This window comes from Pleuronectes platessa, chromosome 13 (assembly GCF_947347685.1).
Source record: "Pleuronectes platessa chromosome 13, fPlePla1.1, whole genome shotgun sequence".
Classification (NCBI taxonomy): domain Eukaryota; kingdom Metazoa; phylum Chordata; class Actinopteri; order Pleuronectiformes; family Pleuronectidae; genus Pleuronectes; species Pleuronectes platessa.
The window spans coordinates 20889529-20916461 of NC_070638.1; the positions used below are offsets into that span (position 1 = coordinate 20889529).

The 26933-nt window shown below is 40.5% G+C and overlaps 1 protein-coding gene across 1 annotated transcript in view; it reads right to left on the bottom strand.

Annotated features, from left to right (window-relative positions):
- Nucleotides 1-26933, bottom strand: part of astn1 (astrotactin 1) — a 421252-nt gene that overhangs the window by 271230 nt on the left and 123089 nt on the right. Inside the window, exons 6-8 of the mRNA XM_053438754.1 lie at nt 14975-15124; nt 13212-13364; nt 6179-6346 (exon numbers count right to left, since the gene is read on the bottom strand). Coding sequence (XP_053294729.1) covers nt 6179-6346; nt 13212-13364; nt 14975-15124 — 471 coding nt within the window. The remainder of the gene's footprint in view (nt 1-6178; nt 6347-13211; nt 13365-14974; nt 15125-26933) is intronic.

Below are 26933 nucleotides of genomic sequence, written 5' to 3' on the forward strand. Positions count from 1 at the left end.
GTAACTGTAGTGACGCACTGCCACAGACTTTCCAAGAAACTGGGTACAACTAAATTTATTAATTGTGTCCATCTTGTTTTCATCTCCATTAGGGTTGTACACAGTACATTATTCAGACATGAAGGGATATTGCTCTCTGAACAGATATAGACTGAAAGGCCTTAATTAGATGACCTGACACCGGATTGCTAGAAATGTCACATCACTTTATAGAGTCATCACTCAAATACTAATACAGGTTAGGGTAAACCTCACCACAACACCAACAATCAGTTACTATATATAAAATATCATACATCTCAAAGCCCATTCAGGAGGCCATATGTTGCACATCATTCATACCAAAACGTCATCGTTACTGACAGTACATCAAGTTTCTTGGATTCAAACTATTACTTTGTGATGGACACTGAAAGGGATATCCTCAGGGGCCCTTTGTTCCAGTTTCATTTGTACTTTTAATACAGCATCACTTTTGCCCCGTGATATTTAAACAGCGTTGCAGCCAAATCCAATACAATTTAAGTAAATGGGGAACTCTTCTTCAAACGTAAAAAAAACCCTGTCCAATGATAACAGTGGACATTTAGACTGAAATCATGTCGAGTAAATAATTTGAATGTCAGGACTCATGGACACTTGGATGACACCACAGTACCAGAATGGAGGCATTTTATGTTGTTTTTTTTTCATTTGAAGGAGTCGTCAGTGATTTCAATTGTATTGTATTCTGCTCAAACAAAGTTAAGTTTGTATATCAAGAGCTTTAGAATTCTGGTGAACTATCCCTTTCAGTGAACAGTGAGCGCACAGGCAGGGTGTGTGTAGGGGCTGAGGGGTAGAGCGGTGACACGTAATGTGATGTAGCCAGGCAACTCAGACAGCCACAGAGGTATTGCTAGACGGACCAAATTAAATGATTAGTCGAATTTATAGCAGATCTGTGACGACCACAGACACTTTATTTCCTTTTTTCAGAAGACGAGAAAAACCTAACCTACCTTTTAAATGCCTAAATGTTAACACTAGAAAAACATGAATACGCTTCATATTGAAGGGTCAGCAGTCAGGTAGCAGTATACCTCAAGGGTTATGTCACAGGCCTGAGTCGGCACAGATCAAATCAGGGACCCAGAGTAACCGTGTCACGCCTGTCAACCCTTGATGTCACATTTACCTTGTTCTCCTTTTCTCCTGCCACACCCCCTCCCCCCTGTCATCCACTCCCATCTGCGCTGCACTGACTCCTATGTTGCGGCAAGCTGTCATCTCCTCACCTTGGCTGCAAACTCACAAACAAATTACAAATTCTAATCGTTGACAAAAATCGGAATGATGACCACACCCACTTACTTGTGTGTTATATGGGATTTGCATCCAGCTCTCCTGCATCAAAGTGTGCAGCGATATCCACCTCACGACCGACCTCCACCCACCACAACTTATCTAGTAACACTGCGCTGTCCCTGTGCAACTAGATTCAAAACGAGCGTTTGTTTTTGTCAAAAATTTGTCTAATGTATTAAAACAACAAGAAGTTATTAAAATATTCAGTTTTACAGTCTCATGCTTCCTCCATGGTGAATTTCAGAGGCAGGCAGGATGGAAATGTATTCACTGGCAGAGCGAGTGATGAAGAGCTTGTTAAACAACAAAATGTTCTACAATTCTGTTTTATCGGCAAACTGTTCTCATCATTTGGAATTGGAACGTGGTCTGTGGCTTGAATAAAACATGAGGTACAGTCGATGCTCATGGTGGAGACACTCACTGGGCCTCGAGTGTGGCTTTAAAAAAATCTCTGTACATTCATTTTACATTGTTTCATATGAAGGGTTTCCTCTTCCCATTTCATAATTGTTGTGTTTCTCAGTGTGTCAGGAATATGCTCATCCTAAATACGGAGCAAAATGTATCCCCCCCGTGTACTTTAAATCAGATCAGAGTCTTTGCACGCATCGTGTATCACATCCATCAACCTACAGTTGTGAGTCGTTGCTATTACAGCCAGGGAGCTGCTTTCAACATCCCAGCTGCTTTTTTATATCAATGTCTTGCTTTGGTATTCAGCCGACAGCCTTTGCAAGCAATCTTAAAAACAACCGCAAAGATATAAATGGTGAGAAAGCGAGAGTTGTGTGATCGCGGAGACCAGTGGAGATTAAATTAAAGAACAATATTCTGCTACGTTGGCGTTTACCTTTTACTCTGCACTCCTCCAGTGTTCTGTTGTCGGGCCACAAGCAGAACCATCAGTCAGCTATCGACACGACGCTTTCCCTCAACACAACAGGGCAGGCAAACCATCGAGCTCACATCTATCACTTCCACCCATTTCTCATCCATCCGTCCACAATGTGGTGCTAGCAACCATCCCCATGCTAAAAAAAACAAACTGTATGCAATGCGGCAGACGAGGAGGGATAAATAGATTTATGAAAAGAAGAGAACCTTTTCTATATTTCTATTTCAGTCGTGAATCAATAGCCAAGATATATCTCCCTCCCAGTGTAAGAAGGAGGAGGTGTAACTGGCAGAGGTGGCAGCGCAGGACAGGCCCAGTGAGATAATACAACACAACGCTGCTCTACCTTGTGGCTCGAAGGTCTTTTTGTTCTCTACCTTGTGTCATGTAACTTTGTACAAGCGTCTAGATATTCACGAAAAGGAGATATTACTATATAACTACATCAGAGGTCCTATTGAAGAAGTTCAGAGATTATTTTAATTAAATTCTAATATTATCCAATATTACAAGAAGTCAATTTTATGAGACTATCGTCAGGAGTTTAGACTGGTGGTTATATTACAGAGGAAATATTGAAAGAGGAGCCTGTCGCCTGTGTTAATAAAGAGTATGGAGCATCTTGTTAAGTTTCACTATAGTAAAAGTTTCTCGAATAACAAAATACTCATCAGCACCACATTATCATAAGTATCAGGACTTTGTAAAGATATAGATATGAAGAAAGAACGATACAGACTTAAAGGAAGCCTCTTCTGTGTAGATGCAACGTTGTGGTTGAGGATGTGGGTTCCAGAGGAAGTGAGCCACAGGAAAGCATGGGTTCATCTTGCTGGTATTTCTAAGTTTTTTTTATTTTGTTTTCTTTATATGGCGAAAATTATGACTCATTAAATCACAACTTTATTCACATGATATTACCACTGAATTTATTGTAATCTTACAACTTTATTCTCAAAATCTACTATTTTTTTAATTTCCTCAATATGGATTTAATTCTTAATTGTTTATAGGCATTATCTGCCGTAGATATGGAAATCCTTCCATTTATTTCAAATCCCAAACAGGGCACATCTAACAGGTTGTATTGAATTAGCTGCAAACTAAAGCTGACAGTATCATTTACAGATGTTTTATTCCATTCCATTATATTTTCTTAATAGTGGCTTTTAACAGTCCATTTATTTATCTATTCACTTTTTTGCTTCGTAAAATTCTCAGTTTTTCAAAATTGATGTTGGACACCGTCTCCCTGCTTTTACCTGGAGTCCAAATGAAGTTGACAGTGGAGACATGCAAGCTAATTGATCAGCTCCACACGGCTCCCTTGGAGAAAACAAGGTCAAGTGCTGCAGGCAATCTATTTTCCATTTCTGGCCCTGCAGCTCGATTGAGCAGAGTCACAGTCACACCTGTAAACACACACACACAAAAAAGGCTCCTTCCTGCCACAGGCCGAGTAACAGCCACCGAGTTCTGGGCTGTCAGACAATAGTCACTGGTGAGGAGCCAATACTGAGGGATGCTGAGGACACTGCAGGGGCAGACACCTGGAGTGACCTCCTGCCATGACAAGTTTACAAGTCGGTGCTCCATAATACTGCCACCAAGCCAGTTTGACTCAAGCATCAGCTCTCTTCATTGATCCTCATACACTGACAGAAATAACAAATCAATGGTGACACACCCAGGTTAATTCTTTCTTTTTTGGCACTAGCATTTAATCTGAAACACATTTGTTTCTTTGTTTGAACAAATTTACTGATTTGACATAAATCCTGCTTCTTTTCCCGTCATTTGAGGTTTGAGGAAACATCCCATAACTAGGAATAGATAATCCATGGGCATCAGTGTTGTGGCTTTTACAGAACACTTGTGACCATGTGTTAATCACGTCACAGGAAGGACGTGCCTGCAGTGGTGGGGGGTGTAAATGCTCGATGCTTGATGTTAAATTACTTGACTCAAGCAATTCTTGCCCACGTGTGAGTTTGGTTACAGAAATTCATCAGAAAATGATGTGGCCCTGGATGTGATATGGGCGCATGAGCAACGAGGAGCTTCTATCTGTTCATTTCAGCAAACATGTTTTCATGTTAGAACAGCCAGTCAGCTGAGGCATGTCTTCTGCAGGTGAGCCACGCTGCCCTTCTAAAGATTATTTTCTCTGTGTTTCACAGTTATCTTTTCTTATCCCTGTTGAATATGTCACAAACGTAAATATTTGCAAGACTTCCTGTTTCAGAGTAAAAGCACTGGTTTAAAAAGTGTTATATTTTTATAAGATAGATGCAAAGCTTCCTACCAGATAGTCATGAAATCAAATACATAGGCTAATTTTATTTAAGGAAATACATTTATATACACAGTCATTCCAAAAACATCACGTAGCAGCTCCTTAGCAGAGACACCCCGAGTGTGACCAGCAGACATGAGCGAGGCACAACAGATCAGCGATGCAGCCGTCACACACGTGTGCAGCTGGCCCACGTGTCAGTGATAAAAGCAACCATGTCCTTGACAATTCTATATTAACGTCTTTCAAATTAGTTAAAAAGATGATTAACCTGCTGCAGTGTGGGGTCTCCTGTTAATTTGCCCCCGGCTGGCGCTGCTCTTTATACTCACTGGATATTCTCACATCACATTCCCCTGTGACCTGCCAATCAGTAGTTGTGACATTATTCAGTTGCAACCATCTTTTACGTTTTTTTCTATTGTTACATTTTCCTATACTATTTCATCTCAACCATTGCCATTGCCATGCTAAAGAGAAAAGATATAATACATTTAAAGTACCAGCACCAGTCCTTTTGTGCAAACCGTTTCGAAATATCTGCTGATGAACATTCATTACTTGTTGCTTTATTTTATTTCTCTCTTCGTCTGTAAATATATATATTTAGATATATATATTTTATTTTCTATTTTAAATGTTGATATTCTATTTTATATTATTTCTATTTTATTTTTTTGGGTTGTAATTACTTGAGCATTGCTAGAAGACTCAAGCATTTCATTGCCAGCGACTGCTTAATATTATTGTTGTGCATTTGACAATAAAAATCTTGAATCTTGAATCTCTATTCATTAGGAGTTTACATTGTTTCTGGCTCAAACTGGAGTACTTATCTGTTTTGGTACAATAGTTTAGACTACTGTTGAAACTCCACCAGACCACACTCATTCCCTTCAGACCTTCATAGAGCGTGTCACTTGTTGTAGATGGTAACCCAGGCCCTGTATTTGCATTCTGCCTTTTTCATAATCATCATTCTCAGCTCCTCCAGCTCCAGCTTCTGGTGCCACAGACTCAACCAGATCACAGAGGTCCTCCACAGCACCAACGTCTGCTTTAAAGGATCCTGGACGTGAAAAGTCCCCCAGCTCTAACACAGGGGCCTTGCAATTGTGATTTCCTCCATGTTTTTTTCAATTAATCAGTTTAATCCAATCATACAATATAGTGTGTAATGCTGTAACACTCACAGGGCCACTCTTCTGAATTGGGGAACCTTTATTTTGCCTTTGACACTTAAAGTGCATTTGCTGACATTTTAAAAGCATGACTTATCCTAGTCAGTCAGTCTGGTGTGTTTGTTTCATATGAGCAGTTGTGTGAGTTATGAATCGTGCAGGTTATGAAACAATGAGGGGGAAAGGGCTTTTATTCCCTTGTTGTTAAGACAGATCCATATGACCAGATTTAGTGCAGCATTAGCAATTGCTTTGAAGAAGTCACTGCTATAAATTCAGTCCAGTCAGATGATGAATTGCTCTGTGTTTACAGTGATTGATTGATTGACATGTCATGTTAATGGGTACGTCTATGCTCTATCTCTGGATTGGGACCACTAAACATCGGGTGTCTTTGGTTACAGATCCTGTTACCGTGCAGAAGCGATGCGTGTGTCTGTCACGCTCTTGGCTTACCTGTGTCTTGGTCACACTGATGCTCACAGGGGTCCAGGAGGCGTCGTCCACACAGCTCGTTGACCCAGGGCCCGCTGGCGTTCTGCTGGGAGTACAACAAGATCTGGGCAGGGTTCAGCCAGTCGGAGGCGTCCAACTGGCTCCCCTGCAGCAAAATGAACCTCGATCCTGAGGAGGAGAGAAAGGGGAGGGACGTAAAGACAGAGTGAGAGGAGATGCAGAGGCAGGAAATGAGGGTCAGATGGAGGGTAGAAGAGAAGGAGGAATGGAAAAGGAGTAAAGGAATGTGGAACAGGTGGAAACAGGGTGTGAAAGCAGGAGAGAATATTTTGGGATGCATACCTCAGCCAAAGGAGTTCCCATATGACACCACATATTAATTCACTTGATCCAGATTGGTTTTTATTAGGATCTGCACCAAATTGCACACATTCACAGGTATCACTTACCTAAACAGGCCAGATTTTTGTCACCAAAATCCATGAATTATTCTTTGAGAAATCAACGACAATGTTGCAAAATGACGTATCTTGCAATGTTAATGAAAGTGAAACCTGGACCAAGCCCCTGATCTGGATCTGAACCAAACTGTCATGGGTTTTTCGCTGTCTCATACTGCATCCTTCCACAACGTTTCGTGGTAATCTGTCCTGCATTTTTGGTGTAATCCTGCCAACTAACAAACAGACAGCAAATGAAAAAATGTCCTCCTTGGAAGAAAATGTTGTTGATTTTTATGACAGTAATTAAAAAACAGAAAAGACGCTGACATTGAACCTTCCACCTAAAATATCGTCAGCCACATTTATGGAGCCAAGTTGATTCCAAAGGAAATGGAAAAATTACAGGTTAGATAAATGCAAGCCCTAGTGTTGGATAATCTTACATAAAAAAAGAAAATAAGACAAGAAAGTTTTTGGCTTCAATATTATACTGACCCTGAAAAACACTATCAAAATCATGATGCCAAAATCTTATGTATCATTAAAGTCTGAGATGACATCCAACCAACAAGGCAAACCTTGAAAGCAGCAAACTCATGTATAAAAGTATTATAATTGTCAAAAACATTTTAATGAAGCAGTGGCAATAATAACACAGATTAAAATTGTCTTATTGTTATCATCAGAATCAACAGGCAGAAGCTGAGGGATTTTAATTTGTCTCTCTGCCCTGCAGCGAAACACACGCACCAGGAGGTGGAGGGTAACAGTGACCAGAGTATCAACGTGAATCCTGTAGTATAACAGTATTCCATGCTATTTGAACAAAGATAATAAATAATAATAAAATGTTGAAGTTTCAGAGAGGACCACCAGACTATATATAGGAGTTGCGACTGTTATATCAATGCACCGGGAGGATTTGTAATTCACACAGGTGCACTGTGACATAAAAAAGTTGTGGAAACACATTTTTAAGCATTTCTGGGTAACTCAATAACTCTATATTTAGAGAAACTTTAATCATTATGGCTCCTACAGAAGACAAAAGATGTGATGCCCATTTGACTGTATCTGGATAGAAACTTGGCTAAAGGTAAGGCTGGTCATTTATTTTTTAGATTTGTATCTTTTGAATGAAATCCTCTCGCCATTAATAAAGTCGTCAAAAAAATTAAATAAATGTTTGCGGCTCTCGCAGGACCGAGAGAAACACAATCCATCATAGTCCAGAGTGAATGAAAGGATTGGTCGGTGTACCTGTCTGTCACTAACTGACCTGCCTGCCTACCCATGCTCTCACTGCACATGGTGCCACGGTCATTAGACAGAGAGTCACACATGACTCACACATGTCTCTGCTTGTCATACAAGCAGAGATGATAGAAGGTGGTGAGCGAGTGACGGCAAGTTCAGGAACTTTGGGGGTGTAGCATTGACAAGCGGGCTGATGGAGGGGTGTGAAGAACACTCCTGATCAAAATCTTAAGACCAGTTAAAAAATTGCATGAATTTGCATTTTGCACTGTTGGAACTTAGGAAGGTTCTAAGTATAGCTTTAAAATGCAAAAAGAAGAAATGGGAACAAGAGACCAAAAGTTGTGAGCAGGCAATTTATTGAAAACAACAATTTAACTCAAATAGGCTGTTCATCAGCTGATCAAAAGTTTAAGACCACAGCCTTTAAAAGCCCAAATCTGTGCAAAAATTTGGATTCCATGTCATTTCCTGTCAAGTAATCACACTGTGAAGATCTCTTGATGGCAAAGGCAAAAAAGCTCACCATCTTTGAACGTGGTAGGATTGTTGAACTGCATAAACAAGGCCTCTCACAACGTGCCATCGCTGCTGAGGTTGGACGCAGTAAGACAGTCATTTTGCATTTCTTAAAAGATCCTCAGGGTTATGGAACAAAAAAATCAAGTGGTAGACCCAAAAAAATCTCACCGGCGCTGAGCCGGAGGATCCGAATGGCTGTCCGTCAAGACACGGGACGATCCTCGTCCCAAATTAAGGCCATTAGACTTTGCAAGGGAGCACCAAACATGGGACATTCAAAGGTGGAAGAGAGTTTTATTCTCTGACGAGAAAAAATTTAACCTTGATGGTCCTGATGGCTTCCAACGTTACTGGCATGACAAGGAGAAGCCACCTGAGATGTTTTCTACGCGGCACAGTGGAGGGGGCGCCATCATGATCTGGGGTGCTTTTTCCTTCAATGGAACAATGGAGCTCCAGGTTGTGCAGGGGCGTCAAACAGCAGCTGGCTATGTGGAGATGTTGCAGCGGGCATCCCTCATGACTGAGGGCCCTCGTCTGTGTGGTAACGACTGGGTTTTTCAGCAGGACAATGCTCCAATTCACAATGCCCGTCTGACCAAGACTTTTTTCCAGGAGAATAACATCACTCTTTTGGACCATCCTGCGTGTTCCCCTGATCTTAATCCAATTGAGAACATTTGGGGATGGATGGCAAGGGAAGTTTACAAAAATGGACTTCAGTTCCAGACAGTGGATGCCCTTCGTGAAGCCATCTTCACCACTTGGCGCAACATTCACACTAGCCTTTTGGAAACACTTGCATCAAGCATGCCAAAACGAATTTTTGAAGTGATCAACAATAATGGTGGAGCTACTCATTACTGAGTCAGTTTTTGACACTTTAATTTCTGTTTTAGGAGTATTTTTTTTTTTTTTAGCTGTGGTTTTAAACTTTTGATCAGCTGATGAACAGCCTACTTCAGTTAAATTGTTGTTTTCAATAAATTGCCTTCTCACAACTTTTGGGCTCTTGTTCCCATTTCTTCTTTTTGCATTTTGAAACTCTACTTAGAACCTTCCTAAGATTCAACAGTGCAAAATGCAAATTCATGCAATTTTTTTAACTGGTCTTAAGATTTTGATCAGGAGTGTATCATTGTATAGTGTAGCCTGCTCTTGCTAACTTTTCAAAGATGACCAACCAAATCTTTGAAGCTTAAAGGGATAGTTCACAAAAAAATTCAAATTTCAGCGGAATATAAATGTCGGGGTTTGCGGACACTTGTCTGACACCACACGAACAGCACTGAGGCATGTTGTGTTTTTTGATGTTGTAGTTCTGAATAAGGGATTCTATTTACTTCAATTTGATTGGTGAACTCTCTCTTTAAAGTCTCTGGGAATTAACTTTTTAGGCAAATTATTATGTGAAATTAGCAGCTATCAATCAACACACTTTTTTTTTTCTTTTGCAACCCCCAGGTACCCCGCAGTGAAACTTGTCTGACGATTTTTACGTTAGTACAATAATTGGCACTTGTGACATAAATAGAGGGAAACAATGGAATGCATCTTCATACTGGCATCAGATAAACACCTTCTCTGAGCTAACAGTCTTTAAGGGTGTTTTCATGGGGCCTATTGATGATTTTGCTAATAAATTTAAATTACTGAGAGTTATGCAGGCTCATTAACGTCGGGAAGATTTTGCACGTATTCTAAAGTTTGTAAATTAAATCTGCAAGGGATTTTCAAGTTTGTACACAAGGGGAAAAGATTGGTATCTTTTTTTGTGGAGACAGTGATTGTGTGAAAATGAACTGTATGGGGGAAACACAAATGCAATTTTAAAAGGGAAACTGCAGCATACACATTTTCACATCTTTGACAGTCCAATGACAAAACGTCAAGTTGTCCAAACAGAGGGTGGTAGGTTTCGTTGCCTTTGTCTCCATTGCAGGTCCTACAAGTTGTTGTAGAGCTTTGAAATTGATGACGTTAAACTTTGAATTCGCAGTGCATGTGTAGAGTATAGATCAGTGTAGAGGTGTAGGGACGACGTTTGTATTTGTGGCTTCAGCTACACACAAACACAATGTGAGGACATTAGTTTCACACTTTGTTTCCGTACATAGATGTTTAAGTACTTAGTTTCTTCAATTTTAAATATTGTTTGTGAAAATCCCTAAACAAACTCAAAATAAGTTTGTCGTATTTTTGATGCCCATACAAATGATTCTTCTTCAGCTTAAAGATGGATAAATGGAATAAAGGAATAGAGAAATAAATGAGACACCTGACATTGTAATGCTGTTTTTTCTAGGTGAATTTTGTAATTTTTTTACAAGTTACATTCTCTTTGTGAATCACATCCATTGTGTGATAATGTTTTCGTTTTTTATTTGCTTTTATGTTCTTTTTGTTTAAAGCAACAATAGAATCCCCTTTAAAAGGTGCTTTAATTAATTCCACTGAATAGACTGAGTTGTCTGAAGGGTTGACAGCTGGAATGCTGTTGTGGGAGTTGCTGTCAGCAATTCTTTACTTTACTAAAGCCAAACAGTCAAAGACACGTCAAGCACATCAACCTGGTTCTGACTGTTTGCAGCAGCCTGGAGAAAGACACCGATTTATCGCCTGTGTGATCTCTGTAAATTAGCAGCTAGACTCATTGACCAAAGCCCCGTCCATCTGCAAACATGCAATGCACAGGGCATTTGCTAACCAGACAACTTTAATGCATTCTTGGCCAGCTCTGTGTGCCCCAGTTAGTGCTATCCCCTTTGATGATCCCTTTAAAACCAGAGCACGCCCTGCAAATGGCTGCACGCATCTTTTTTGCTTAATTGTGTAGTGTTCTAATATGACTTGGAAAAACTCCCAAATTTAAAACACCTATGTTTTTTATGACACATTTTATGCCCAGTCTGATGGCTTTGGCAATCATGAACATGCACTATTTTGGTTTCTGCATCATGACGTGGATTCTAATTATAAACATAAATGCTTTATGGTTGTGCGCGAAAATGAATCCACTAACAGATCTCTGAAGAATTAAACCTATTTAGCAAATTATCAAACAAGAGCCGATTTGATACAGATAATCAGCATCACCTGAAGTGTGAATCTCGTGGGAGACTATGTATGCCTGGAAAGTAATGAATGGAAGCAGCTGTTTCAGAAAATCATAAATAAGACAAAGAACTTTCAAGCAGTAAATCCCCAACTGAAGCTTCATAAATATGAATATATTATATGATTATGATATATATTTTTTTTTCTGGGTTCACCCTGAGGCTCATGAAATTTGCTGCAAAATTAACTGAATAGCTGACTTTTCAGGTAAGACAAATAAATAACAGAAGACAGGAGCAAGTAACACAAAAACATGATTTGGTCTGAGCAAAAACGTATCTTCAATTAAACTGCCACAAACTATGTATAATTACAGACGGAGCAGGATTTCTTACTCAGATGTGACTTTAGTGGCACCACAGAAGCAGTGTGCTCAGTGCTGCCACTGGTGGCCAGAAGATATTATATAGCTGTATGTACAGGAAACCTTCCTCAACAATCTCCAAATCGTATATGCCACTGGGTGACTGCAATGTCCAGTCTCCAGCAGATGGTCATTCAGGATGCATCTAGGCCAGTCCCAGACCAGGGCGGGGATGATAGGTGCCAAGGTTCTCTCTCCAGCTGCTATTGGTGCAATCATGTTATGCTGCGTAGATCATAAGACCAAAGGGGCATCCCAAAAAAAAGTTTGTTCAATTCGGATTTGTCTCAAATAGAGATGGTAGTAGAAAAACCCCATCCCACAGAATTCAATCTTAGATAATATCCCTTTGCAACATTTCTATTTCAGACAATCTCTAAGTTTGAAAGGAGAAACTTTCTCTGGTCTTTTGTTGTATGCATCTTGAATAGCAGCAGATATTGTTATCCTGTGTAAGCACACGGAAATCTCGGAATGATAACTTCCCCTGATGTGAAAGGCGGGGAAGAAAGGTGTTACACCACGTCTCTGTGCTTTTCTCCACAGCATTTGAAGGTAGACACATGCGCAGCTGGTGGCATTAATAGCCTCTTCCCCCTGTGGGAGAATCCGGATTTTTCATCTGATTCACCGTGACGTGAAATCAAGTCTGATGAGATTGTGGAGACATTTATGGAAACGTTCTAAATCGATCCCAGTTTGGTAATTCAACGGACGAATTTGCCATCTTTCATCTCTCCTCTTCAAAGTTCCCACCACGGACGCCTCCCTGGAATTTTAATATCATCTTGGCAGGCCGGCGTATATACCACCGGAAAGCAGCAGCGCTCCGAATCAAATCAGGCCTACAGATGATAGATGAGCGGGCCTAGTCACAGTCCATAATACTTCTGGACTGCCGGCTCACTCCTGTGACAGCTGAAAAATGCCAATGAGCCAGCGCTCGGCCCCCGAGGTGGTGTTATTTTTTTTCTGCAGGTGCTACATTGAAATTCATTAGCGAGGTGGTTGAACATCTCAGAAAGTACAAGGCGAAGATTGATGGAGGGCTTGCCGCGGGTGGTCACAGCTACCTGGCTGCAATGTGCTGTGATGCTTCCAGGGCATATCTGTCGTGTGGTCTCGCTCGGGGGAAACCCGGGGAGGGGGCTGGTCATCCTGACATTCACCTTTGTCTTTCAGAGAGCAGAGCAAATATAGCCCGACCACAGAGCGCAGGCACTGGGTTTTTGGGAAATGTAGCACACTGAATTCCCGGGTCAGTGGCAAAACAAAAAGAGCAAGGGGGGCTTTGAACGCCCCTAAGAGGTGTGTGGCTGGAAAGTCTTACCGTCGGCGATGAGGTGCTCCGGCACGTGGAGGATTACTCGGACTGAAATGCTGCAGGAGAGGTGAGAGGAGTAAACCAGGCCAATCACACAGCTGATGACACTGATCAGAGTCAGGGTGGTCTTATTGATGGGGCTTCGTGGGGAACCTGCTGCTGGGAAACAAAAAAAGTACAGGGAGGGAGTGGGGGAGGTGGGGGACAACAGACAGAGAGGAGATACATGAAGCAGCTCTATTCCCCTGTGACACCCCGGTCCCACAAACATGCACACCGTCCTACAAACGTATACATATACATACACAGCCTACACAGGCTTTACAAACAAGCCAAAAATAGGCTTAGGGCCCATGAAAAGGACCTTTGGATCAAAAACAGCAAGCCTTAGGGAGGTTTAGCCCAGACATGGCTCAGTGGCACAGAAATAAGGTTTACTTTTGAAAGGTATTAAAATCCACGGTGGGATTGTGATGGGGGGAAAAAAGAGTTGGGCAGAAATAATAAAACAAACAGTTCAGAGGTTGTTGTGCAACCTTCCATCACTTCCCTTATCTACTTTGGTGCAGGGGGGCAAAACAGTGTTAGACGTGACCGCATACCCACAGGGGCATGCATACATTCACATTATCACACACATACACAAAATCACACAATGACCTTGAATCCACGCCACTCGCACTTGGTCTCAAGTGGTTATTTCTCTCACTAGCTGAATAACTCCAGATTACATTGTCACTCTTAAAATGCACTGGCAGAACTTTCACATTCAAAAGCTGCCCAAGGCAGTTCTTTAAACAAGCGCCCCAGTAGAAACTGGCATATCAAATTCTATTTAAATCTGGTTTATTTAATCAAGTGTTTTACCCTCTTTGATTCACACTTTCAACAGTTGTATTTAGTTTTTACAACACTAAAATAATCATCCCCAGTAGAAATGGGGCTAATACATGAAAATGGTTTGATATTAAAATATCGCGACGCATCTCTCGTAATTCCTCTGATTTGAAGACATACTTTTGTCCTCCCTAATGAATCACCCTTTCCTCTGGATCTAAAGAACACAGTTGGGGCAGAGTCGCAGCCACTCTTTTCTTAACCCTCTCATTAAAGGTGTTGGCCACACTTCTGGAGGCTTTGCCGTGTTTGTGACACCTGTGCACATGACAGCGGAATAATTGGCCCGGAGGCTTTGTAAAAGCTTGTAACGCCTTCTGACAGCAGCTATCATTTTGAGGGCTTTGTCTCTTTATTTTCTTTCCCTATTCCTTTATTTATTTCTGCATCCTCTCCTCCGTACTCCAGAAGTGCACATTAAAGCTGCAACATGACAGGCTGACGGGTAAAAAAACGTGCTTTGACACTTTGGCAGCCTTTTGCACAGGATACACCTCAGAAATAATATTTCTGTATAATATTATTTCAAATTGTGCTGATCTTCAAGTCACAGGATGCAAATGAATTCAACATGTTTTCACAGAAGACCTCTGATCTCATCATCTTGTTTGATTTCAGGCAACAAGATTGTACAACGATGCAACTGAGATCAGTTTCACATGCTCACAACCACTGGACACGCGGACGTACACACGCAGCATAACAACAGATTGCACGCGTTTTCCTTCAGGAGTCAAATTCACGAGCACACACACACAAACACTATCCATCTGCTCCGATGCACTGTAAAGGTTACTTGTCATGCGACATGGGGATGGTAATACCATCCGACGGCGGGATAAACTGTCTGTAGGTGTACGAGTCCTCCTTACCCCCTGAGCCCCACGCGCTGTTGGCGTTACCGTTTCTCATACCTCGAGTCCGGCGCCGACTGCGGTTCGGGTCGGTGTAAAAGGCCAGCTGAGGCTCGCTGTCTGCCTCCGTCCCAGAGTCCCCGTCTGGGTTCAAGAAAGTTGAACCCGCTGTTGGATTCACACAAAACAAATACACCTCCAATGAAAAGAAGCTGTGGACCCGCGCGGTGGGGAATGTGGCCTCAAGTTGGCCCCACAGACGAGGCAGGGAGGAGGAGGCGGCGGGAACGGAGGATGAACCCACGGCTGGATTCATTGTGGAAACGGATTCAGTGCATGAGACGTTTTCTCTAATCAATATTTGAAATGTGGCCTAGAAAGTTAATAGTGTCCTGCTGTGAAGAATCTGTGGAAACCCCTTTTTCTTTTTTCCAACAATATACTTGTCTAACATTGCTGACAACTTTTGTTTTAACCCTTATATGTGTTAATCCATCAAGATAACACACAATTAGTAGTTACTATAATCAATTGGTCGGACTAATACTAAGACTTACCATGAGCTCCCTCTCAGAAATTGAGGCCACGACAAGATGTGGGTGAAGAAGTGAACAAGATGGAGCTTCTTCAGTTTGATCGGATACATTTTTTGCCAAATGTGTTTTTCTGCAAATGTCCTTGGGGGGAAGGCATTAGAGCGAATCACAGTTCACCTTGAGTTGTTGAGTAAAACCCTGCAGGGTTCGCCATGCAGAGAGAAAACCTTTCACGATGGAAACTAAAAATATCCTCCAGTGGGGGTCCGAAACATCATAAAGTCTAACCAGCGTTACCATTCAGTGCGATGTATATTGCAATATTATATGTATGAACTTCTTTTATCAACCACTGACTGTCAAATCAGAGAAAGCATCAAAATCAAAAAATGTGGTATTACAAATATTCCCACAATATTTTAATCAATGAATATTTATTCAGTCAGTTTTTACAATGAACTGGATTATAAGATTATAAACCTACCATACTACTACTTCTAGATACAGCCACATTAAAAACCTCTCCACAAAGGAGAACTATATTGATGGGGATCAGTCTTGAGTAAAGAGTTCATGGTTTATTTGCTTTGCCTTTGACCAACTCAATTTAATTGTTCCATCTAAGTGTCCAATTAGCACTTCCTGGCATAATTGGAAATGTGTGTAAATCCTCAGTTTATTAATTTATGGGCTATTATTTGATGTGTCCTTTAACACATTTTCAAACAGCTCTGCGTGAGACGAAATGCTTCAGAAATAGAAAATACACAACAGGAGATGAAAAGGTTTCCAATTTCATTAATGAATTTCCCGTGTTAGGTTTAGCTGTGGAGGACTACTGACAAAATGGTCGCACTGATTTCAAAAGTGCTGCTCCAATCGAAACTTCAAAGTTAAATGAATCCATGACTTGTACCTATTGGGTTGAACACAGCACCTGAGTCGATTACAATAACACAATCTGTTAGATGAAATTCAGTTGAGAAGGATCTATAACAATGCACTGTGAAGCAGTGGCACCGGAGTTCCTGGAGTTTCCACGTAAATACAGGTCTGTGAAGTCCTTTAAATAATCCATCACTGCAATAATTAAGAAAGGTGAAGTATCAACTGAAATAGGAGTACCAATCTGTGCTGTATATGGAATCCTATTAATCAAAAAGTTTAAAAAACAAGTCATATTAATGATATTGAATGAATGCATTTTTGTCCTATAGTTCCTTATACAGCACCGTTTTGGTTGCCCTGACAGAAGCATATGTAAAACATACTTTGATGACAATATGTTCAGGGTTTCCCCCAGCACTATCTTGTTAAGGCGGCCGCCTTAACAAGACTAGGGCCCCGCCTTGACTACCAATGTATTGAAAAAAAAAAAAAAAAAAAAAAAAAAAAAAGTTGAAAAAAAAAAAAAAAAAAAATGGCATTGATAATACTCAGGTAATACTGTTTACAACATTAGTCGTGCCAATAAAGTTTTTTGAGTGTAATTGAGACGGCGACATCTGGTGGTTGAATATATTGTTGCATAGTCTATCATAGTCACCTGTCAATCTACCGCCAGTGACGTGCGGTGAGGTCAGTGAGTGGGTAGGCACTGAGTTCTGAAAGCCAGATTTCTCTAAACCTATATATTGTTAAATCAAAAACAATAAACAACAAACAGGCACGCACGGCCGATTTCAAATAAGTTCCTCCCTTTCTTTCTTTCTTTCTCTCTCACTCACTCACTCACTCACACACACAGACGGGACGTATATGAAATGTCACGACGGTGACTTCAGGTTTGCCCGTAGCCTACTGTAGTTTGGTCTAAATGATTAAACATCGCATCCATCGACTTAACGGACCCGTCCCTCACACCGAGGGCAGAATAAACGTAAGGCAACAAGTCAAACCTTCGCCGATTCAAACTACCGGTACTACTTCTATTCAACTTAAAAATAAAAGACAGCATTCATCATTATGTAGGACTACAGCATAACTGATGGCAACTCCACTCCATAAACTTTATCTTAATAGATATAGTACCAGTAGCATATGCCCCATGGACCTGTCCAGCATCAGAATGTAACCATTTATCCACATTGCAGAGCTTAGGTTTGTCCGTCAGCAACAATGAAAACACAACTGCTCAATTGAATATAAAATGCAGAATGGATTGCACTCGGTATCAATTCATCCAACTTTATTATTAAATAAACCCCCAAAAAGTTTCTGACTCACCAATCTGACTCCCTGGCTGTAGAAATAAGCAATACGATAGTAATCCAGTGACAGTCTGACTGACAGCACAGCTAGCTAGCATCCTTCCGTTCATGTAGGCTACCTGTCCGTTTGAAATGCTCGAACATTGTTTGTCCCTGTTGCTGCTGTACACCGTCCAAGGCTGGCGCAGGCCTTTCTCTTGCTATTCATTCTGTTCCTTTTTAAATTATAATCCAATTTGTTAAAATTCCTCCAGTCTGAAATATCTGCGGGCACGGACACGGCAGCTGCAATGTTGACTTAAAAATCCGCGGGGGTAACGCGACGTGAATGAGCATAGCCAACGTAATGACGTTGGCCTAAGCTGCGTAAATGTCTAGTAATATCTCGATTTTAATTGGTCCATGAATGATATGTAACGTAAAGGCTTATGCAGTATGATGAGCTACATCAGCTGTATCCAAACCTGTCCCTCCTGTCAGCGATCGCGCTCACGATACCAGTGGCAAGTGTCAATTGTGAGCGAGATTTTTCTGCCATGAATAGGGTAAGCCCATCATCTTCTCACTATCTTAGTTCAAAATTTAAAATATTAAATACAACATTGACTTCATTCACTCTATGTGTAGATAAAGACAGACCTGCGAAACAGGCTGCAGGGCAAGAGTCTTACAGCCTTTCATGAAGATCAGCATCAATGGCCCACCAGTGTCTAAGTTTAATTTCAGCAGGGCGCTGGAACTGTTCTTTGCACAGCCACGCAGAATAGCATGCACTGATGCCTCTTGTCAGCTGTGCCGCAAATAAGAAGATCCAGAAAGGAACTGTAAATAGTTGAATTTGCCCTTTTATGTGCATACAAAAGTTAAGTGTATTGTCCATTATTTGTATTTAATTTGCACTGTTCTTTAATTTTATTTTGTAGTGTCATGGCATGTTTTCCACAACATTTGTACCTACTGTTGTTTATTTATATTGAAATAAACAGTTGTTTATTTCATTCATGCGTACTGGCATCTTTGAGCAAAATACCCCCAACAGCACCGCTACACACCACGCCAACAGCACCGCCACCTGCTTACCACCTTGACTGAGACATTTACTGGGGGAAACACTGATGTTATGTATATTTCTGTTTAAATTAAACTCGCCCTTATATCTGTGGACACCTATCTTTTATATTTATGATATGACATACAGTGTATATATACATAATATAGTGTATATTATATTTTAATTTTTCATTCAGTAGACATACAGCTATTGATTACTGTCCACTTCCTCCATCATTTAGAAAATGTCAGCGAATAGGGAAGACTGAGTTCACGGAGATGATTCATCCATTATTCATGATTCTCAAGCGTTTATCTGCTTGATCAACTGTGTGAAACTGGAGAGGATCTCAGGCACTAGGGTGTTAAACTGAGATTTGAAAAGACTTTTATCATTTGTTACATTTACCGTAGAGTGAATAAAATCTCAGTGTAAAACGCAATTAACCAAACAATACTGTGACAACATGACAGAGTTTTGTGTAGACAACAAGATGCAGTGACTGATCTTATACATTGTTGTTAAAATCGGGTAGTTGACATCGTGACAGAATAATTACTTTCGAAAAACTATAAATGAAAACCATTCAATGATGCAAAAACAATAAAGTGGAGGGAAAAGATGAAAGGCATAATACACAACACATATTTGGATAGGGTGTCCCACAGGACAAGGTGGCTCTGGGTTTTTACTGCATTTATTGGTTTTTAACTTTGGTGTAAAGTGCTTTTCCACATGCAAGGATGAGGCAGGATAAATGCAAAAAAAAATTGCTCCACAGCTTTAGCAAAATAATCCCATTTATACTCTCCAACGATTTTTCATTTTGTATTTTGGTGAGATAGTGAACGTCCCTCTCTTCAACAGCGAGCCCCACTGATCGGCCATTTAGAGCTACATTATGCTCTTAAGGACCGGGACTGATACAAAGAGGGGTAAACAAACTGCTCTTACGATACAATGCATTTCAGCGGAGTGTGTTTTAGCAAAAAGCATTAGCTATATTTAGAGGGCGTGTATTGAAGCTTGCATTACAAGTGTTAGTGGGAATGTGAACCACAAAGTGATGAGGGGAAAATCCATCAAAGCAGCTAAGATTTGCAGCCTCAGCGGGATATATCTGAATCCAAATAAAATTCATGCTAACATTGTTCAGTGACAAGAGCTTTAAAAAATCCCCGACCAAGACAAAGCTCTTGATTAAACTGGAGAAGATCCCTCGGAAACAATGGAGGACTGAAAACACTGTTGGCAGCAATGTCAGTGTGACAAACTGAGAAGGACTTTCTCCTGACAGCAGCTCCATCAGTTTTGCATACTGTTGGTTTTACAACAATATGCACTGAAGATATGAATGTGTCGTGTAAATATTATTGGCAGCCATGACTATCTGACAGCACAGATGTTGGTGTTGCTTTGCTTCACAAGCGGGACAGAGTTTTTTGATGACACCAGTGTTTCAGCAGCATTTTGCACGTCTGATTTAATAATAAAGCAATATTCAGCTTACAACCCCTAGATATACTGGCAGGGAACAATGTCCTCCACAACCTAATTCAGCGCACTTATCAAAACTCTCCGGGGAAAGAGTTAAATGAAGACAAATATAATCTCTTTGCAGCAAGCTTAGGATCAAGGAGGTCCTTTTTTGTAGTAAAATATATTCTCCAGTAAATAGAAATGATAACTAGACTTATGTTAAATATCTATAAATCAAGCACAGAAAAAAATCCACTGCATTTCCCATTTCATTTTAGCTTTTACAGTTTTGTGATCGGAGATTTCTGGTTCTGTTTCAAACAACTGTTGAAGAAAATGCCTGGAAACCAGAAATTTACTGACTTCGTGGTGGTGCTTGAAGAAAAGTGAGTGGGTTAACAAAGTCATTAGGGTTCATCCTCCTGGGACAATGAAAGTCTATACAAAAGTAAGTTATCGTCAACTCTGTAGCTGTCCTGACCAAATTGGCTGGCTGAACAACCAACCTTGCTACCCCCTCAGGGATGCTGGTAGCATGATTTACTAAAAAAGGATGTAATCTCGTAAAATGACCCGCTGGGGTTTCAAGCTGTCTTTGTAAAACTCCACCAATTTGTGGAAATGCAAATTTTAAAGTCACAGTTAATACGGTATACACTGCAGGGATTCCATCTGTAGCATATTGTGTTGAAGGATGAAGACAAAAATGTAAGTCTGGATCATCTTGCTGCTGTAGTACAGAGCGACAGAGTACATATCTTGTGTCTGTGGTTCAATGGCTTTCCTGAAAGTTAGAAAAGTAAGGGGAGATGAACATACGAGATATTTCCTAGTCTGTTTTTTTGTGTATGATTTTAATTCTGATACTACCAAGTTGTAAAATAAGACCTTAGAGCTTACAGAGATCCTCAAGTATTTACATGTAAATGTTAGTCCTTCTGACACATCCATGGAAACACAAATATTTGTTTTCATATATAATAACAAAAAAGACATGTTCAAGGTTTTCAAGCACTTTGGTGAATGCAGCCGATCAATATGTAGCCTTCAGAGGACAGAATCTAATGGGCTACACCTGCTTAAAAGAGAATACGAATAATGTTGTGTCCTTTTCAAGCTCGATGGCTGAAAGGCTCAGAGTTTACGAGCAGTGAGTCAGCCTCAAATAGTCAATAAAACGGTAAATAGAGGAGCCGGATCCAGAGAGCTACAGGGTAACTGATACTTTGGAATGGGACGGTGTGTGGATATCTTCATTGATTGAATGCAGACTTAAAAATAGATGGCGGCGATGTGGGAAACAGGTGATGTAAGAGTGAGTAGAACTTAGGAGGTGCAGTGGGAGCACAGACAAACTTGAAGGGAAGGAAATCTAAGAAGAAAAATGTCAGAGCAACAAACATGGATATTAAATCACCAAGTATTGAGAAAACAGTCCCATTCCGGCCGGATCAATGACAGGAGCTCAGACACACTATTTATAAAAACTGGGACAGCTCTGTGGAGAACGAAGGCAAACAAAACACTGACAACAAGTTTTCACTCCAATTAGGTTCAAGCATTGAAATCCTTCTGAACAATGACAGAATATTGAATTAATGGAAGACAAAGCTTAATGGCTTTTGGGACCCATAATTCCTATTTGTGCAAGTGTTATCTATATTCTCTCTAGTCAAAGTGGGCTGAAATACATTTAAATTCCCATTATTGATTAATCTATTAACATTTGTTTTTGAGTGTTGAGTTTGTCTGACAAATAGTTTTTTTTTAATTTGGGTTAATACACTGGAACTATAAGTAGCATGTTTGGTTGGTCTGTACAACTGTCTGAGGACTGGCTTCGAAATCTTTAATCGATATTCATGTTCCCCAGAGATTGACTATACTGACTTTGACCATTCTCTTATACGAGGTTAACATCCTTCTTTTTAGAGCAATTCCTTCACAGCTGAAGACAAATCTTAGGAACCTTTGACTATTCCTCTGGCACCATCAGAAGGTTAGCTCGTTAAAAACGTCAATATCTCCACGTCTAATTGAGGGATTGACACAAAGCTTTTCTTTCTTTCTACAATTTCTTAGATGATTAAGGGCAGAGAATAACACTCCTTGTTAAGTCCTATGTGGGAAACATTTTCATTTGTAAATATGATAGATGGTTTATGATCCATCCGATGGAATGGTCATCACCCTCAACCAGTGTTAGAAGCGTATTAGTATAAAAACACACAACTCCCTTTTCCACTTGCTTTCCTTTAGTGTGTGTATTTATTTGTGGCCTTTTTCAGATTTGCTTGGTGAGTGTTGATTTTGTGTCTGTTAGTTTCCCATCCCCCTTAGCCCTCTCTCTCTCAGCACACTTGCCCTTTCTCACAAATCAACACCCATGCCCGTTATCGAGCCATGCCCAACTCACTGCAAGACCCCTGCAGCTAGTCCCAGCCATATTGTTGTGCAATCCATTGGTTTGTCTGTGTGCCACGCTTCAAACTCTTCCTCCAGAATGACAGACACTAGTACCTCTGTCAGTGAGCTCGCCTGCCGGCCTCCCTGCCCGTCTTACACCTGCTCTCCGTGTCTTCAGGATCCTCTGCCTGCCTGTCCACCTTCTCCGCCTCGGGGTCCTCTCTGCCAAGCCTCTTCCCGGATACCTCCCCCTCATCTCTGCCCCAAGCCTCAGCCTGCCACCATCTCTTAATCACTGCCCGAGTGACAATAAAATATATATTTTTTTCCCATTTGCCAACTTGTCCAGTGTCTTTATTTGGGTTCAGCCTTGAGCCATGATATGTTTTAGATCAAAGCACCTCTGTTCCAAAATAAACTGCAAATGTGCTTCATCAGAAATGCATTTCCGGGGGCCTCCCCCAAAACCATTCCACTGTGAGTTGAGGGGGATCTGTGTCCAATCATTTCTGTAACTTCCAAACTGATTATGCAACCTTCCCGGGCCACCCAAGCCATGCATGACCCTGAAGCTATCGTTTTCCCTGTGTTACACAACTATTGGTGGCACATGTAAACACCCAACTGCAGCACTCTGAATGCCTTTCAGGAGCATAGATTTTGAGATGTTATTTTAAAGTTTATTATTGGGTTGGATTTTCAAGTTCTGAAGTACAGGAAATGGAGCTTTCGCTGTAAGTAGCTCTCTAAACACCTGAGCAGAACACAGCTGCCCTTAACAGCTCTGAGGCTGCACATTTTCCAGTAAGGAGGGAACATAAAAGAAATGCTGTCCACAACATAATAGTTCTACACTGGAGGATGTTAAAGTGGTTCAAATTGCAACAGCATGCCTCGGTGGTGCACGAGAAGAAAGGCCATTTCAAATAGAGTTGAGAGAAAATGTACCTTACATCTTCTGAGGTAAATAAGCGAACACTGACCTCTCAGACATTTGCAGCTGAAATTTACTGAAACAAGTGTAATGTCTGTTCATAACATACTTAATCAGAACCTAATCTCCACATCAGTGCTAGTCATATACAGTGCTGTGAAAAAGTATTTCCCCCCTTCCTGGTTTCTTATGTTTTTGCATATTTGTCACACTTAAATGTTTCAGATCATAAAAACAATTTTTATATTAGACAAAGATAACCCGAGTAAATATAAAATGCAGTTTTTAATGATTTCATTTATTAAGGGAAAAAAGCTATCCAAACCTATCCAATCATGCCTCGATCTAAAGAAATTCAAAAACAGATGAGAAACAAAGTAATTGACATGTATCAGTCTGGAAAGGGTTACAAAGCCATTTCTAAGGCTTTGGGACTTCAGTGAACCACCGTGAGAGCCATTATCCATATATGGAGAAGACTTCGAACAGTGGTGAATCTTCCCATGAGTGGCCGCCCTACCAAAATTACTCCAAGAGCACATCGACGACTCATCCAGAAGGTCATAAAAGACCCGAGAACAACATCTAAGGAACTGCAGGCCTCACTTGGCTCAGTTACGGTCAGTGTTCGTGATTAAAAAATAAGAAAGGGACTGGGCAAAAATGGCTTCCATGGGAGAGTTCGAAGGCGAAAGCCACTGCTGACCAACACAGCATATCATAAAAACAACATCATAACAACAGTCAAACATGGTGGTGGTAGTGTGATGGTCTTGGGCTGCTTTGCAGCTTCAGGACCTGAACGACTTGCCATAATTGATGGAACCATGAATTCTGCTCTCTACCAGAAAATCCTGAAGGACAATATCTGGCCATCAGTTTGTGACCTCAAGCTCAAGCGCACTTGGGTTATGCAGCAGGACAATGATCCGAAACACACCAGCATGTCCACCTCTGAATGGCTATAAAAAGACAAAATTAAGGTTTTGGAGTGGCCTAGTCAGAGTCCGGACTTAAATCTGATTGAGCTGCTGTGGCATGACCTTAAACAAGCCGTTTATACTAAAAAACCTGACAATGTGGCTGAATTAAAATTATTCTGCAAAGAAGAGTGGGCCAAAGTTCCTCTTTTGGTGGCTCAACCAAGGGTGGCTCAACCAGTTATTAGGTTTAGAGGGCAATTACTTTTTCACCAGGACCAGGTAGGTTTGGATAGCTTTTTTCCCTTAATAAGTGAAATCATGATTTTAAAAACTGCATTTTGTATTTACTTGGGTTATCTTTGTCTAATTTTAAAATGTGTTTGTCACACTGAAATGATTTAGATCATCAAATATGTCAGTGTGTAAATACTTTTTCACAGCACTGTACATCTAGTTTAAGTCCATTTGCAGCCAGCCTGGGTTTGAATCATTTGCTGCATGTCACCTCTTACCTTCCCTGTTATCTCCAATGTTGCTGTCATTACGTCAAAATATCCTAAATAAATCTGAAAAAATAAATAAAATACCTCTGGCTTTTGAGAGATACAAAATTAAAAATTAAATACTTTTGCCTTCAAATTACTTTGGTTTGAATGAGATATTTCCAGTTTACAGAGCCTAGGTAATTTATTAGGGCCCGAGCAATGACAGTGGGAGGCCCTATTGAAATTGTAAGGATTATTATTATTATTATTATTATTATTCACACAAATGAATTGGCTTTTTGAGGGTATTAACATGCTCAAATTCATACCAAAATGAAAAAAAAACTGCTATTTTGCATTTAGTGGCCATTTTGGCCATATTCCACATTATTACTTTGAGGTACTTGTACCAGGGCTTTCATCAGAACAACTGATTACATGCCATCAAAACATAATGTTCTGGACCACGAATCCTTTGATACTGAGCCGTAAACAAACAACTCCACTCTAGCAGTGTTAGTGTTCAAAGATCAAAGGAATATTTATGTCTTGTTATTATTATTATCCAGGTGACCGTGGTGTGGCGTCAAAGTTTGATTACACGCCACTAAACACTATGTTCTGTATTGCCGACATACATGGACCATGAATCGCCAAAGGCGACGATGTTGGAACGCAGACCCTAGTTATTGTTAATTTCATAAATAATTTTGGCGATGGGTGCCCTTTTTTTTGGTGTGAGCACCTGCCCCCCAAAATGTCTGGGAAAGTGCCTGACATAGAGTATGAGTATTCTATGATTGATGATAGAAGACTCACCTTCTATCACATCAATCATAGAAAATTGATGTCATAGTAACCTGTGATGACAAAGAATATGACTTTTCAATGTGATCAGAGGAACTTGTGGTGACTTAGAAGATGTGTCTCCTATGTTCCCAAATGGGCCTTCTTCACTTAGGAGAGCTGGATTCCAAGACACACTTACTACTCCAGCTTGATCCTGTAGAAGATCTTCTAGGTCCTCAGAATCAGATTTCACGCTCATCAAGACCAAGAGTTGTCTTCTCATTTTCCACATCAAACGTAAGTTTGAAATGATTGCAACCAGCCATACTAACACTCTGGATGAAGAAAATCAAAAGCATGTTTTCAAATGCATATCAATCAGTCTATTAAGTATATACTGTTATAATTCAAGCTTTATTTTGTTGATCTATCTATGGTCAGCTTGCCAGAAAAGAAGCTAGGTAGCTTGAGTTAGCATTGTACATATTTCTCTCTCACTAGTAATGGATTGTAAATAAGACTCACTTGCACCAGATTCCCAAGCGTTGAACCTACAGAGTTCAGTCCTCCCTCCCTCCACCACCATCACCACCACACAATCTCAGCATCAACTTTGACGACTCTTTCACTTTGTTTGATAAAAGTTCTCAATCCGACTCCCTCGGGAATGAGAGAGTGAAGGACAGCCACTGTTTGTGTGTGTATTTTTGTTGATTTTGGCACAGAGCCAACTCCTCCAGCCCCCCCAGTCCCTTACCCATTCTTTCCATACCTTCACATAAACACAAACACACATTTATTTATTTTGCACCTTTCTTTTCACAAGCGTATCCTTTATCTACTTTCTCTATTCCTCCATGTGGATATACATGCCTTCTTTCTTTCTCGAGTTTTATGATTGGGGCTAAAGCTTTCTGTATACCAGATATCTTTTACCCTGTTGGGCGGGAGCCATGTCTTCTTTTTTTCCAACATTAAAATAAAGGCTGTATATTATTACAAATACATTTGTCTTTAATAGAGAAAATGGGGTTCTCTAAGAAACTGCCTTAATGTGATATATATTTTAATTAAAAAAAAATTTCACCTTCAACTTCCCTGCCCTGCATTAACAGTTGATGGGGTGTACTTGATATAAGCCATGTTGATGTGCAGAGAAGCGGG